Source organism: Vigna unguiculata, chromosome 3, assembly GCF_037176805.1.
Source record: "Vigna unguiculata cultivar grain cowpea cultivar isolate G323 ecotype 2 chromosome 3, ASM3717680v1, whole genome shotgun sequence".
Taxonomy (NCBI): domain Eukaryota; kingdom Viridiplantae; phylum Streptophyta; class Magnoliopsida; order Fabales; family Fabaceae; genus Vigna; species Vigna unguiculata.
The window spans coordinates 24,581,483-24,598,586 of NC_140794.1; the positions used below are offsets into that span (position 1 = coordinate 24,581,483).

General features: G+C 34.1%; 1 protein-coding gene across 6 annotated transcripts; it reads left to right on the top strand.

Annotated features, from left to right (window-relative positions):
• Positions 1-209: 209 nt before the first annotated feature.
• On the top strand, positions 210-12,781 carry ATG2 (autophagy 2). 6 transcript variants are annotated; one of them, XM_085670748.1, is made up of 16 exons: positions 231-611; positions 1,466-2,547; positions 3,123-3,271; positions 3,515-3,687; positions 3,848-7,006; positions 7,108-7,220; positions 7,584-7,800; positions 8,097-8,210; positions 8,723-8,830; positions 8,920-9,052; positions 10,448-10,650; positions 10,995-11,191; positions 11,276-11,351; positions 11,490-11,590; positions 11,948-12,069; positions 12,388-12,781. In XM_085670748.1, the coding sequence occupies exons 1-13, from the start codon at positions 405-407 to the stop codon at positions 11,343-11,345; spliced, it is 5,925 nt and encodes a 1,974-aa protein (XP_085526874.1). In that variant the 5' UTR covers positions 231-404; the 3' UTR covers positions 11,346-11,351; positions 11,490-11,590; positions 11,948-12,069; positions 12,388-12,781. The 6 variants fall into 6 exon arrangements, with proteins under 6 accessions (XP_085526875.1, XP_027920033.1, XP_085526874.1 ...); XM_028064232.2 differs by lacking the exon at positions 11,948-12,069 and having other exon boundaries at positions 230-611; positions 11,542-11,590; XM_028064231.2 differs by lacking the exon at positions 11,948-12,069.
• Positions 12,782-17,104: the final 4,323 nt, after the last annotated feature.

The following is a 17,104-nucleotide window of genomic DNA, read 5'->3' on the forward strand; positions in this document are numbered from 1 at the left end:
CTCAAAATATATATTATTCTTATGAGTGTAAATAATTTAGATGAAAATAAAATAGTATGCGAATTCTTAATTCATTAATAGTTGTATTTATGATTCGTTAGTTGTCATTGGTAACAGAATTTAGAATTTGTAATGCGAAGTAACTGATTTTGAACGGGATAAAGTAATTTTGCATGGAAGAGGAGGAGAAAAGGGGAGGAAAAGACGAAAAAGTAGAAGTAGAATTTTATTTTTTGATTTAATTTAAAACCATCCTTCCTTTTCCTCCCACATTCTCGTGGTTGCGTGCCAATCTTATGGAGCTTTATGGTTCGTCGCCGCCACCTCCCAACATCCCTCCCTCCGATTTTCCCTCCTGATTCTCTATCCCAACCCTAATTCGCCCAATTCTCCTTCCCGCAGCCATGTTCCCCTGGCGGAACTTTGCAAAATCCGCCGAGGCCACCTTCTCGCGGTGGGCCCTCAAGAGGGTTTGCAAGTTCTTCCTCAAGAAGAAACTTGGCCAGTTCATTCTCGGCGACCTCGACCTCGACCAGCTCGACGTCCAACTCTCCGAGGGAACCATTCAGCTCTCCGATCTCGCTCTCAATGTCGATTTCGTCAACACCAAGGTATTCGTGCTATTCTCGCCGCCTTTTCTTTCATGGTTTGGTTGGTAGTATTGAAAGAAGGTATGAAATTGTAACAAATAGTGTGTTGCCGACGCCCCAGAAGGAAGCCTAACTTGAATTAGTTGTTTATTAATACACACATATAAGGAAGGGGATTAAATTCTTTTCATTCGGTCGTGTATATATAAGGAAGGGGATTAAATTCTTTTCATTCGGTCGTGTATGTATGGTCAAGGTTAGGATGTAAAGTCATGTGCTTTTCTGTAACTTATAGTTTTGGCCGGCTAGCTGAGATTTAACGGTCGACTCTGGTTCTGTCAATTTGTTCTTTTTCCTTTTTTGATGATAAATTAAAGTTTTACATGAGTTGCGTTTCGGTAGGGTCAGGCAAGGCCTCGAGGCTCAAAAAATGGTTTTCCGTTGATCTCTTGTGATAATATAGTGATGTCACTTGATACACTCCTCATATATGCATCACCTCTCTCCCAACGACTATGGATCCTGTTGGTCAAATAACTTAATTAAGGTCTGACTGAGTAGGTACTCATATAATTGTTTTATATAAGATATAGGCTGTTTTCATAAACTATCCTTGAGAGCTTATTGGAATAAGCTGAAAACAGTTTATGGACAGCCAGATCATAAGCTCTTTCAAATGGGACCTAAGTACGTCAAATAGTTTTTGTTATAGGAAAAATGTGAATTCTTAATGTAGGGTTTAAGTTTTATCACAAAGTAAACTCTTAAGATTGCTTTTATAGAATTGGGAGGTGTTCTCAGCTGAAAAGCATCTAGAGTATTTATTTATTTATTTTTTTGTTGACTTTTGCCTTCCTCTGCAAATGTTTTAACAGTTTGGTAAGACATCATCCATAATGATCAAAGAAGGTTCAATTGGCTACCTGTTGATTAAAATGCCTTGGAGTGGTAAAGGTTGTGAGGTTGAAGTGAATGGGCTTGAATTAGTAGTTTCTCCATGCTTCAATAAAATGTCAACAAGTGAAGATGAAACTTATGGCATGGATAATAGTGATAATCATCAACATGGATACAGCTCAACGAGGACTGAGCACGAAATATCAGATGATGCTGAGAAGTTGGCTTCAATGGATGTTCACGAAGGTGTGAAAACCATTGCAAAAATGATAAAGTGGTTGCTCACAAGCTTCCATGTTACAGTTACAAATGTAATTGTTGCATTTGATCCATTTGTAGATAATGTAGAAAACAAGACAAATTGTCGTCATACCTTAGTTCTTCAGATTTCTGAAATACAATGTGGAACTAGTCTGTCTGAAGATGCTGATTTGAATGTTGATGTCCTTGGCATAAGCCAGTTAACAAACTTTGTAAAGTTTCACGGAGCAGTTATTGAACTTCTCCAAATAGATAATGAGGATATTTACTTTCAGCATGAATCAAGTGCAGGATGCGATGAACCTGTTTTGGGGTCAAATATAGCCACATGTCCAGTCATGACCGGGAATAAAGGTGGATTTAGTGGAAGTATAAAATTAAATATTCCTTGGAAGAATGGCTCCTTGGACATTTGCAAGGTGGATGTTGATGCTCACGTTGATCCCATAGTGTTAAGATTTCAGCCTAGCTCTATTAAATGGCTACTGCAATCATGGGAAACTCTTAAGAATCTGAACAAGGATGGCAAAGGTTGCACAAATCACAATGTAAGAGGATCTGCCCAGTTAAATTCTACACTGTTACGTCCTTCATTAACTTCAGTTTCTATTAACAACGCTCCCAGTGAGATTGTAACTGCCAATGGTAGTTTGTCAGCTGAATACGCTTCTTTGATCCAACCTGAAACCCTTGCTGAAGATTTACTTCCTGCGGCTAATCTTATATCTGATTGGGTACCATTATCTACTCATACATGTCATAATAAGGATGGGATTCAAGAACTTGATTTTGGGGCAAGGTAGGTCCTTCTTTCTCCCTTTTAAATGTTATCATTATTAGAGAATTATCTAATTGAATAAATTGCTAGACTCTCTGGATACCTTGACAAATGGCAATTCCGAAAATCTTATTTAGTTTGACCAATTAACTTCACAACATGACAATCTCACATTTTTCCTTTTGCTCCATGTTGTTGAATAGAAAAATTTCTTATGCTACTTTTTGATTAAATATTTGTCATCAATTGATCCTCCTCTCTCAAAGAGAAAACTAAGCTCTCCGGTAGAAAATTTTGAAATTCATTCAAACATCTCTATTGGATGTATGTGTTACAGATGAGTCTAAAAACTTTAAAATGAAAGTATAATTTGTGTTCATTGTGTTATCGATTAAACTTTTTGGTTACTAAACCTTATAACTTGTATACTTTGTGCAATTTTACCTAATGTTAACAACGTAAAGAAATATCACTTCCTTAGGAAACTATTATGTACATGATAGCTAAATCAACTGAGTATTTTTAGCAGCTTATAGGTCTTCCCTACCTTTATTGACTCTTAATCTGTTGATAATTTTGTTATGGGAATTCTGCAGTGTGGACCAGTTTTTTGAATGTTTTGATGGAATGAGAAATTCTCAATCAGCTTTAGGAAACAGTGGAATGTGGAATTGGACATATTCAGTTTTTAGTGCTATTACTGCTGCATCCAGCCTTGCTTCTGGATCTTTGCATATTCCATCTGGTACTTAAATTTCAACCTATTATTTGTTATGGAAACTTTATATCTTCAATGTGTTTGGTTTAAACATTTTATATGCAGTTCACTCCTGCATATTGCATTTTTTCATGTCTGTATACAAGTAAACATACGGGAGCTAAACTACTATTTATAATGTTTGTGCTGAACAAATAGGCACACAAAATATATGCTGTTTCCTTTTGATAGTTTGTTATCACTAATGTTTTTTATGATATTAATAAACAGAACAGCAACATATGGAAACCAATTTCAGGGCAACTTTTGCTGGAGTATCTGTTGTTTTGTCTTGCAGTGTTGATGAACAGAAGAAATTTTGTGATACCGAAATTGGTCACAAGGTTGGGTTACAAATTGACTATCTTGGTGCAGAGTGCAATGACATCGATTTTGCTTTGCAGGTAAATTTTGCTTCTATGCTTTCTCCCCAAACCCCTTTGCAAAATCTTTACCCATGGCTTCGTGCTTTTGCTTTGAGAGACCGATTTACCTGTATCTAGTCTGATACTTGTTTTTGAATAAGTTCCTCCTCTAACTTAAAATGCATTGTAATCCCGATAGGTATGCCCTCAAGGCATGACTCTAGATGCAAAGGTGAAGCATGTAGAAGTTGCTAATTTTTTGAACATTGGAATTGATGCTAAAAATCGAACTGCTTCGGTTCAACACCTACAAGCTAAGGTCCTTGATGCTCTCCCTTCTTCTACCTGTTACAATGTAGATTCACATTCATTAATTGGGTCTGTTGCGACAGATTTTCCATTTGGAAAGGATGATTGTTTATTGAAAGTTACACTGTTTAGAACTTCTGGTGTCATGAATTGCAAATTCTCAGTGCAATCAAGTTCATCTGATGGTTGTCTGATTGGAAACACATCATTCTCACTGAGCTTGCCCCCATTTAGTTTGTGGGTAATCTTTTCAGTAATTAATATGCTCATGAATCTGCTAAAGGAAGTTGAGAAATCACTTGGGATGCATAACAAAGAAAAGGAAATTCTATTTGAAGCTTTAGATAACAAGTCTGGACCATCTCAGAGTAATATGAAGGAAGGTTCTGGTCCCTGTGTGACATCTTTCTCCCCAACACAATGCTTGTATGGTGATATATCAATATCTAATGCAAGAGTGATATTGTGTTTTCCTTTCGAAAGGGATGGGGATCATAGCAATTCATTTACCTGGGAACAGTTCATTGCTCTTGATTTTACTTCATCATCATCTTTGAACAATGGATGCACTCCAGATTATAGTCAAAGCTCAAATGCAAGTTCGAAGAAACGATTTCCTTCAGTATCTGCTCAATCTCTTCAGTTGAGTTTCTCTGATCTTGACATCTACTTGATCACATCAAGTAATGAGAATGGTGGAATCATCTCCTACGATGTGCAGAAAGAGAAATTTTCTGCTAGCTGCTTCTTTTCTATTTTTCATAGAAGAGGATGTTTCTCTGTTTTTCGTGTTGTTTGGCAAGGGGGTAAAGTTACTGGTCCTTGGATTGCTAAGAAAGCCAGATTATTTGCTAATTCAGAGCAAACTAGGGGCAAAGAGGACATTGGAAGAAGGGGGCACGAGTTTGTGTCTGTATCAACAGTGAAAGATCTAGAAGATTGGAAATCTCAAACCCAACAAGAGATGATTTTAAGCTCATCCTTTCTCATACATGTCCATCTATCTCAACTTGTGATTAATATGAATTATTCTCAATATAAAGGCATACATCATCTTCTACATCAGACACTAAATGCATTGACATGTGTGGCTTCTAAGGAAGCCAATGTTGAAAAGGAATCTTCTGTGTCACAATCATCAGTATTTTTGGAATGTGATTCTCTTGAAATTCTTATTAATAGGGATACATCTGATAGTACCAAAAGTTCAATCAAGAGTGAACTTCCTGGAATTTGGTATCAGTTCAGGCTGAAGGTTCAAAAGTTTGAGGTGCTATTGGTCACCAATACTGGCGGCATTAAGGCTGCAAGTTTCTTCCGGTTAGCTCATGGTGAAGGCAAGTTGGGGGGGTTTGTCACTGGACTTCCTGATCATGAGTTTCTTCTGATTTCTTGTAGTAACTCCTCTGTGAAAAGAGGTGATGGAGGAGGTTCAAATACATTATCTTCCAAATGTGCTGGTTCTGAAGTCATTTGTCTCTCTGACCCTGAGATTTCTAACGCTGTAACATCCATTACAGTCAGCTGTGGTACGGTTATTGCTGCAGGTGGTCGTTTGGATTGGTTTAATGCAATTTTATCCTTTTTCTGTTTGCCTGCTTCTAATACCGAAGGTGTAGGAGATACTAGTGTTTCAAAGAAGGAACATAATATCTCTTACTCAACTTATTTTGTTCTGTGCTTGATTGATATTGCTTTGAGCTATGAGCCTTATATGAAGAATCCTGCAGTTCAGAGTGAACTGAAGTCAGAGTCTAGCTGTTCATTTATCAAAGAAGATATGAGTGAACAATGTGTTTCTTGTTTGTTGGCTGCATCCAGCTTAACTCTTTCAAATTCATCTTCAGCGGACACAGTTGAAAGTGTTTTCCATATCCGAGTGCATGACTTGGGGCTTCTACTTCATTTAATTTCCGAACTGAATTCTCAGTCTGAAATTTATAGTGTTGAACATCTTCAAAAAACTGGTTATGTTAAAGTTGCTCATGAGGCTTTTATGGAGGCGATTTTGAAAACAAACTGTACAAGCAGTCTTCTCTGGGAACTGGAATTATCTAAATCTCACATTAATTTGGAAACTTGCTATGACACAACTGCTGGTCTGATTCGTTTGGCTGCCCAACTTCAGCAACTATTTGCTCCTGATGTGGAGGAATCTATCGTGCATTTGCAGAATAGGTGGCATAATGTTCAAAAGGCACAGCAAAGGAACGACTTTAATGTTGAAAATAAGAATCTCAGAGTTGACTCGATGTCTGCAATTTCTGAACAATGCTCCCCTCATACATTTTCAACGGATGGATCTAGCATAGCTGGCTGGATGGATGAAATATGTGAAGATGCATTTAAAGTAAACAACAATAATACACAATCTTATCCTTTTGAATCAGGGATTCCAATTGACGGAAGCTTAATTGAGGTTGGTCAGATGAATTTGCATAAGCCCGAAATTCTCTCTCATGAGTTGACTTTGACTGAGCCAGTGAGTGTTCCTGGACCAGAAGGTAGTGATACTTCATTTCTGCAAGAGGGTTGTTTTCCAGAGATTATAGAAAGCTATTGTTTGTCTGACTTACGCCCTCTGTCAGAGCTATCTTTAGGTATTCATTGTAATGAGCTTTCTAGACACAGGAATGTGGAACATAAAGAGATTGAAAGAGGAAGTGGTAGATGGTATGGAGGCACCTCTCTGAAAGTATTAGAAAACCACATTGCAGAGGAAAGCAAACCTGGAATGAAAAAGGCTGTAGATCATCGAGGCATGCTTTCATCTGATGACAATTCATCACATGGTGAGATTTGTGGACGTGTAATTCTTAAGAAAATTGATATAAGATGGAGAATGTATGGTGGTTCTGACTGGATTGATTTTGAGAAAAGTGGGCAGCATTCTGGGAGAGACACATCTATTTGCTTGGAACTTGCATTGTCTGGGATGAAATTTCAGTATGACATATATCCAGTTGGTGGACTACATGTATCTAAGATGTCTGTGTCTGTTAAAGATTTTTATCTGTATGACAGAAGCCATGATGCACCTTGGAAACTGGTAACTTTGAAACTTTGGTTGCTTTAAATTACATGATTTTACTTCAAACATCTTTAAACTTACAGTTATAGGTTTTAATATTTCTATTTTTAAATTGAAAGGTATTAGGATATTATCACTCAAAAGGTCATCCTAGGGAATCATTTTCGAAAGCATTTAAATTGGACTTGGATGCAGTTAGACCAGATCCTCTTACTCCCCTCGAGGAGTACAGGTAAAGTGCCATTCTGAGTGTTTTTTTTGAAGATGATATCACCTTTGTAAACCTTACCAATTGTTGAGTGAAATAGGCTGATTGGTTTAGGAATTGTTTAAACTTTCTTCAACTATCAGGAAAAGTCTCGACTTCTAGTTTCCTCATAGCTTTAATGGCATGGCAGTTACATCGTGTTTTTCACAATTTTCATGGCTATGTATTTATGTTAATAAATATACACAGGGATATTAAATATCCTGGTCTTTTTTCACAATTAAAGTCCACTTAATTACGGCATTCCTAGAACTTTTAAAATAATATATAGGAAATATTACTCATGAAGTATGTCTTATATTACATGCTTTTCTTTCTCCTTTTCAGGTTAAATGTTACTATTTTACCTCTGCTGTTACATCTCCATCAGTGCCAGCTTGATTTTTTTGTTGACTTCTTTGGGAGAAAAAACACATTGAAGGATCAGTTTCCTAATAGTTCTCAAGATTTGGAGGGTTCAAAACCATTGCCTGAGAAGACTGAGAAAGATAAAGATCATGTATTTCATTCAGTTGCACCAGAGGCGCTGCTTCCCTACTTCCAGGCAAGTTGTATTCTATAATAATTTCTTGTTTTGCCATATTTTTGGACTGTACATAGTTCTGTAGGGCAACATAAAGTGTTTAAGAAATATGGAAATCCCAATTACTATACCAATCAATACGTTTTCCTCACTTTGGTGAAAGTGTGTTGCATGGAATTGCACATTTGCTCCCGTCAAGTTGAAGAAACACTTGTTGTGGTCTAATCCCTGTCTTAAAGCATATTTAAGACATTAATTGATAAGCTTTTCTTCTACCTGGTAATATTACAGTATTCATATATACTTTTTGGTTTCAGAAGCTAGATATATGGCCTATTCTTGTTCGGGTGGATTACAGTCCGAATCATGTAGATCTAGCAGCCTTAAGGCATGGAAAGTATGTAGAGCTTGTAAATCTTGTACCTTGGAAGGTAAAATTTCTTCAATTTTTTAATTCTGTTTCTTTCTTATTGTTGATTAAATTTAGATAAAAAGTCCAGCCCAGCTTTATACCCCAGGTTGTCCTCTTTCGTTTCCATATTTAGTTTTATAGTTACCTATATTATCACCTGATGGGCTCATTGTTAAACAGTATAGCATCGATGCTTGCTATTCTAGTGGTTGTTGCCAAACTATAAATATTGTTCCTAAGAACCCCTTTTATTCTTAAATAATATTTCTCATAATATTCCACAAAGAATGTACATGACAACTCTGTTTCAAGATATTCTTCAAATTAAAGACCATTATCTTTTAAACTGAGTTTGACGCTTTTGTCGACTCATATAGGAATATTATTTGGTGCTGCAATGACACTCCTGGTTTTGCACCCTGAAAATTGAATAAAAAGCATTGTTGACCCTTTTAATCTTCAATAACTAATGGAAAAAAGAAACTATTTGTTGCAAAAAGTAAATATAAAGATTTTTGTATGTTATCCCAGGGGGTTGAGCTAAACCTGAAACATGTTCATGCATCTGGTGTCTACGGTTGGGCCAGTGTTTGTGAAACTACTGTAGGGGATTGGTTGGAAGATATATCTCAAAATCAGGTAAGCTAACTTGGATTATATTCCTTGGAAATGTCAGGTTTACCTTTTAGCTCTCTTCATTTATAGTATTTACATTGTTCAATATGTAGATTCATAAAATACTCCGGGGGCTTCCTACTGTACGGTCATTGATTGCAGTTGGGGCTGGTGCTGCTAAACTGGTTTCATCACCAGTAGAGAGCTACAAGAAGGAGCGGAGAGTGCTCAAGGGTGTGCAGAGAGGTAGGTTGTTGGTAGACATTTTTCTGCTAGTTTTATCTGTATAATTTAGAATTTTGCAGAAGATAATAAAAAAATAAGCAGCTACAGCGGTATGATTTGTCAAAATATTTATTAGTGATCTGTAGGTAGTACTAACATTTCTGCAAAGTATTTATTTGGATATTGAACATGATACTAACCATAGAAGAATCACACCACAAAAGCTAGCTGTTGTAGTTGGAGAGCCACAGTTCTATAAACATCACCCTTGCCCTTACTTCTACTCTTGGACTCCAATTTTATATCTTGCAATTAGATCTTAACATAGGATCACATTTCCTGCCCAAAGGTGTGGTTGTATACCCGCCATTTGACTATAATCCCAAGTGAACCCTGCAATACTGGTGTTAACTCCTGTGCTACTCAATTGCAATTGAGAGAGATGGTGGAGAACTCTGGTACAAACTGATAATAACCTTGGGATAACCATACTATAAAAGCTAACCATTGTAGTTGTAGAGCTTGAGGTCTTGTGAAACCTATTTTCCATACATTCAATGCGTGACTCAAGACCTATACATTGCAATTGGATTCTATTTACACTTAAGGCTGATTCGCAATATCCTAATTTGAGATCCTTGATAAAACTGTTTTCTTCATATGTGTACAACAGACTTCGGTTTCACTGAATCTGACATGGATTGAATGTTATAGTTGAATGGAGGTCCTTATCCTGGTTTTAGTTAGTTTTTGAATATTGATGCCAATCCCCCGCATCAGAATTAGGGATTGGTTGAACATGATTTTTTAATTAGTTTTGGAGTTTGTTGTTTGACTAAGGCTAATTTACATGTTTATTAATTTGAGTTTCATTATAAATGTTTTGCACATTTTTTAATTGCAGTAGGATTTCCTGATTGCATAGGTTATCTAAAAAGTTTTTTATTTACATTTTAAGAAGTTTAAAGTTTAATTATTTTGATTCATAAGATAACAAGTGGTTTCTCATTAACCATACATCAATTACTTATTAACTAGTTGATTGGTCGTTGCCAAACTATAAATATTGTTGCTAAGAACCCCATTTATTCTTAAATAATATTTCGCATAATTTACTCTTGTTTGTTTGTTTGTTTGTAAAAGTTTTCTTTGGTGTTGCAGGGCATGTTAGGCCCTGTATTTGTACATAATCTTTCACTAGTAAATAGTGTCCAGTTGCAACAACTTATACCATCAGTTTTGGTGTTCCATATGTTGGCAGTTGACACTTATGAAGCTTCCGTTAGTGAATTCAGTTTTCTAAATCCATTTGAATGATTATAGATTTTTTTTTTAGTTTTCTGGAGCACTAAATTCTAATGCTACGTTGCTCTACTCTGGTTCAGTTTTCATTGTAATATTAAAAAATCTTTGTAGGTACAATTGCATTTCTTCGAAGCATTTCCCTTGAAGCTGTTGGACTTGGAGTTCATCTAGCTGCGGGAGCCCATGACATTCTACTCCAAGCAGAATATATTCTTTCAAGCATACCTTCTCCAGTTCCACTGCCTGTAAAAGACAAACCAAAAACAGATGTTCGATCCAATCAACCTAAAGATGCCCAAGAAGGAATTCAACAGGTGAAATGTCAAAATTATTGAGAATGAAATGTTGGTCTTGGTCTATGTTTGACTTCTTCAACACGTCTTAAGTAAAAGGACAGAGAATAGAATGCGTCTTTTGTAAACACAATATCAGTAATCTGATCTGGAATTGCCTGTAGCAAAATTAGTACTCAATTTATTTTCTTAAATATCATTAGACTTATTGAAACCATTTGGATTAATTGCTTGCATCACATAATCTATGTTTAGATTTATTTACTCATTCCCTTGGGGATCATGGATGCTTGTACAAATCACAAAAGTTCATTGCGTTCATTTTTTCCTTGGCTACATTAAGGTTATTTTTCTTGATTTTATAGGCTTACGAGAGTCTTAGTGATGGTTTGGGAAAATCTGCTGCTGTGTTAGTTCAGAGTCCCTTAAAAAAGTTTCAGCGAGGTTCAGGTGCTGGACCTGCTTTGGCTGCTGCTGTCCGAGCTGTTCCTGCTGCTGCCATAGCCCCCGCGTCAGCTTGTGCAAGTGCTGTACACTGTGCTCTTCTTGGATTCAGAAATAGGTCTGTGATAAAGCTGACTTGACTTTAATGTCACTCCTTGACTTTTCCAAAATTGAATATAACCTTTCCCTTCCCCCTTTACAGTCTAGATCCAGAACGTAAAAAGGAGTCCATGGAGAAATATTGTCCAGCACAACCCTGGGAAGAAGACTGATTAATGGTGCCATTACTGACATTACTTTGTCTTCGTACTAAATTGACATTACAATTTTAACGTTTAATATATATGTATGTATATATATATATATATATATATATATATATATATATATATATATATATATATTTAACTCTGCAGATTATTACGTGAGGATTGATTAATTGATACTGTTGCTTCCCTTACCAAGCAGATTCAGAAGTGCTTTTCTTTAATTTGCTGGGTAGTCTCTCGTATATCAGGTGAGTTGAGCTTCCGTTCCTGGTAAAAGATAAGAAAAATGTACTCTATCAATTGAAGTATGGCTTAAAAAGGAATTGTTGGTGGCTTGTTAATTTTGAATATTATCTCTAGATGGGTGCTATGAAACTAACACTTCTTCATACTATTCTCACTGTGTATGGACTTCAGTAAAAGAGATACCTTTTGATAATAAGCATTGATTCCTGAACGTTGTTTTTTGAAATAGCACTTTGTTTAATAAAATCATCTGTGAATCTGATTTCTCTGTCTTATATGCTGTAAATTGAGCACTTATTTATGCGTATAGTCTTTCTCGCGTTTCATTTTCCAGTTCTAAATATGTGCATTGGCTGCAGATGTAGAGTTACGGAACCAGTCAGATGATTCTTTTCTATCAGAGATTCTGAGTAACTGTATATGCTGTAAATATGGATGGTGCTTGTTTATCTTATTCTTATTCAAACGGTTGTCATTATAGGTACAATGACCCAATTGATGTAGTTAGATGTACATAATATCATTCTTTGCAAAAATTGATATTTATGTATAATGCCTTTATTCGTTGTAAATAGTGTATCGTGTTTGAAACCCAGCTTTGTCCAGTCCCTTATCTTACTGCGGTTAGTACCGGAGCTGTTGATAATGCAGTCTCTCAATAATGTGGCAATTTTGTGTTGCCAATGCTTGTGGCAATGTTTTTCCCATGTAATACAGTAGAGAAATGTTTATTTATTATAATTGCTGGTTAGTGTAAATTAATTGATGTTGTTTACCGTGAATATTTTATTCTGAATAGGTACTACAAGTGTCAGATTTCTATTATATCTTGTTGGCTCTTGACGATGGTAGAAGAAGGCCTAGTTTGATCTTTGGTTTCAAATTCTTTACAACAAAAATCATGGTTTTGCTAGAAAGGTCTGCGCTAAAGAGCTGTGTGCCTTGGTGAACTTGTTCCATGTTGGGAAACGTGAAATTAATATAATCGAACTGGATACAGATCCATGCTATATGGTGTACAGGTGGGGATTTAGATTCTGAAATGTTTGAAACTTGAGGTTTAAGGGTTAACAAAGGGAGGGCAGGTTTTTCTTTTTTTAATAAACTAGTTTTGAATATTTTATATTATTCATGTTTTATTTATTGATTTTGTTTAAATATTTTATATATAATTATTAAGATATTTTTGTTAAGAGTAATTTAGTTGATATTAATAGTAAATATTTGTTATAATTTAATAATATTAATTTGGTATTTGTAATTTTAGAAATAATTATTTATATTAAAATTTGTATTGTATTATATTAAATTCTATTTATAATATATATTTTATTAAATGAGATTTTGGAAAGAACTAAAAAAATAAATAATAATATGTGACATAATAATCTTCATATTGCTTAAAAAACCTTAATTGAATAACTAATGATATAGTAATTTTAAAAATAATTATTTTACATATCAAAATTTATATTACACTGTTAAATTTAGTTTATCTTACATTTAGAGTTATAATTTTAAATTTAGTTTATCTTACATTTAGAATTATAATTTGGAAGTGTATAAAAATAAGCATGGTAATAAAACATTTAAGTGTATAGGTATATAAAAGTAATTGTATAAAAAGTGAAATAGTAATTTTAAAATATATATATATATATATATATATATATATATATATAAACAAATATAAAATCTCATTATTATAATTGAATAGATTCAACAATTACATATCTCCTTTGATCTTCCTTCAAAAAGGTAAAAAGCAAAACATCTCCCTTCCATCTTGCACTTCAAGAATAAATGTTGCTCAAAGAATCACTTAAATCAAAAAATTCGGGAATCACTTAAACAAAAAAATTCGGATTTCAGCAATTGGAAACGCATCATAAATGGAAGCAAGTCTATTATAGTGGATTCTTAGGTTTTGATTTTTGATTTATTCATTCTTCTCGTCGTTTTTTTAGTAAAGTTCTTTTCATATATTTTTAACTTGCTTCGATCAATCTACTTTTTCCAAATTTTCAAGAAATATTAAGATGTTGGTAGCTATAGAAAACATAATTTTCACTTATTAATATATTTTATTTTAATTTTAATTTTTATTATTATTATTATATTACTATTATTTTATTGACAGTAATTATATTAATTTTTATTTAATATTTTTATACATATTAGAATAAGGGAATCTTTGAGTTCGTATAGGCATAAGACATGATAAATGATAAGATACGTAAACCAAACAAAGATTTATGAACAAGGGATTTGAAAGACCGCCATAAATAGTCTAATGTTGTGAATAAAATAACTTGAGGTTGAATAGAAGAGCACCTTGTAATGTTTATTGGATGTTGGTAAATGTTGAAGTTGTTTAAAATTTTGTACCTGTAGAACATAAATTGTCAATCAAGTTATATTAGTGTTAGACTATGCAAGATTAGTTTAATTATTGGTGTATACTTACTTGCTATAAATTTTGGAGAACTTCTTTGAAAATCACATTAGTTGTAGAGTCCAAAGCTCTTTTTGTTGTTGTCATGAATAAGAATCTTTAATCCATATTTGCTTTGAATCCTAGACCCAACAACATACAGTTGTCCGTGGCTAAAAACTGGTGTTGGTAAATATAGTCCCACTGAAGCTAAAGATTGACCTTGAGATTTATTTATTGTCATAGCATATGATACCATGATAGGAAATTGTCTTCTAATAAGTTTAAAAGGCCATGGTGATCTCTAAAGTTTTCAATTAATCTTGGATAAGTACTTGCAACTATAGCTTCAACAGGATCAACAAAGTTTATGATTAGCAATTCTGGCGGGATTTGTATTTCAGCTATACCATCATTAGGTTCAAATAATTTACCATCTTCGAGTTTCACTATCCACTTAGAGAATTCTTGAATTTGTCTTGCATCGGATTTTTGTAACCCATTTTGCAATAAACGCATATTCTATGTCAGTGTTAATATCTGACATTGGTCCCAAAGATAGGAAGCATTAATTGTTGCATGAACAATATTTGATCTGTTTCCTCTAGGAATAATAGGTAGAATTTGCCTGAAATCACCTCTAAAAACTATTACATTTCCACCAAACACAGAGTTAGATTTATTTTCTTTTCTCATTATATCATTCAATGTTCTGTCTAGTGCTTCGAAACAGAATTTATGTGTCATTGGTGCTTCATCCCATATAATTAACTCAACATACTATAATAATTCAGAAACCTCACTTCCTTGTTGGATATTACAAACTGAGTTATCTAGTGTTGGTACTGGAATTTTAAATTTTGAATGCGTCATTCTTCCTCTAGGTAACAATAGAGATGCAATTCCACTTGATACGATTTAAGACAATATTTCGTTGACTACATAAAGCTTAAGCCAATGTTTTCCACATGAATGTTTTTTCTGTCCCACTATAGCCATATAGGAAGAACATAGCTCTTTTCTTTACTTGTCATTGCATGCATTACCTTCTTAAAAATTTGTCGTTGCTCATCTATATAGTTTGTGAAAAGTAAATTAATATTAGTTTATATTACTATAATAAAGTAATTTAGTAGGTAATATAGGATATTTACAATGTAATATTATTACCAGTAAGCAAGTTGAAGTTTGATTGAAATTGATGTTTTTAATCCTCAATGTTATAATCAAGTTCAACATAAATTAATCTATTTCCTAAATGACTTATAATCAAGTCCTTCAAGCTCTTTCTGTTTATTTGGAGAAGGTTTTCTATCTCCAACAACATTAAATTTTGTAGCTAGTCAACTGTTAGATGCAATTCTACATAAAAGAAAAAAGTTATAGGTTAGTATATAGAATATATAAAAATGTTTAACTCTAGAGTGTAAGATTTTTTGTACTTGGCAATCTGGCTATTTTTCTTTGATTATATTGAATGTCATCTGAAAAGCCATTCCCAAGTCTTTTGCCAGAATAGTTGTGGATTATTGACACAATTAGACAATAATATAGTTACAAACAACTTTCTAAGATAATGTCCTGAACCCCAGTCCTTTGCTTCTTTAATAGCTTCAATATATTCTCTATCATCGGCTAAGAATCCTAATGCAAAGCAAGCTTCTCTAAATGTGGGATATGCTATGTTATCAACAGTTTTGATGTCATCATAGGACGAAGGTCCCTTTACGACTGTTAGCTTTCTCCGTAAATAAAAAAGCTTCCCAGTACTTGGTGGTACCCAAATAAGTCTTCCTATTATATTTCCTCTTTGTCTAGGTTTCCAACATCTATTCTTCTTGACATAAACAAACTTGGAAGCAAATTGTGTATATGCTAAATTTCTTGCGTCTTGGAATGTTTTGTTGCACTCCATCCAAGCTGTAAACATTGATTGTGAAACACTTGGTTTAAAAATTATGTCATCAATGTCATCTTCATCTTTAAAATATACACCGTGTTCACCTTCAAGATGGAAAAAAAGTCTTTTCACTGTTGGATTTCTTCCATGAATAGGAAAAGAAAATATTCGCCAACATGCTTCACATGGAGAGAAGTATCTACAATCTAAATATTGTTTGATCTCATCTAATGGTTGAGATAATGAGTTGGCTTGAGTGTTATTAGGAACAATAACAACTGTTATCCTGTCATATCCTTTGTTGATATATTTGAATAAGTAGTTGATTGAAGTACTTTGATTACACCATTCAACATTAATGTGTGCTTGGTACTTTAGTAACAACATGAGATTATAAGGAACGACAAAACGATTGTCTAATGTGATATCATTCTTAACAATGTTACAACCATTGTCTCTTTTTCTATAATGAACAAAACCATCTTGATTTATGATGGTCATTTCTTGAAATTTTTTTGGAAAAAATTGAGAACTTGTTCCGTTTTTCATGCAAGGTGATGATTTATTAGACATACCACAAGGTTTGTGAAGCATATGATCTTTCACACAATTATACAACTGGGGATTTTGCATGGAACATGATATTTCAGCTGATATCACTTTATCTATGTCCTCTGCATTTGGATATTTGCTAGATGGATGCAAAAACAAATGAGTAGATGAGCATATGGTAATCCACGTTTTTGGAACTCAATGGTATACATGTCTGCAAAGAAAATTACACGCTCTAGTTAGAAACATTATGCATTACAAAAATTACTTTGAATAACATATAACATTGAAACTTACATGCTATAACTCTACCCATCACGTGTTTTTTAGTCAAATCTTCCAGAAATTTATCAAACTTAATTTTGAAAATTCTAGATATTATATCTAGACGGTCTGATGGTGTCAAAGTCAATTCCTCCAATAATCTTGTTATTTCTGGCTAATTTGGATTGCAAGTAAAAGCTAGAAATAAATATGGAAAACCAACATGGCTACAAATTGCCATTCCATTGAAATACAGTTGGTCCATAAATCTTCTACTACCAACAAAAGTTGATGGAAGCACAACCCTTTTTCCTTTGTCCGCTCCTTCATTATGTGAACTGGTTATTGGTTGTGAAAGATTAATAT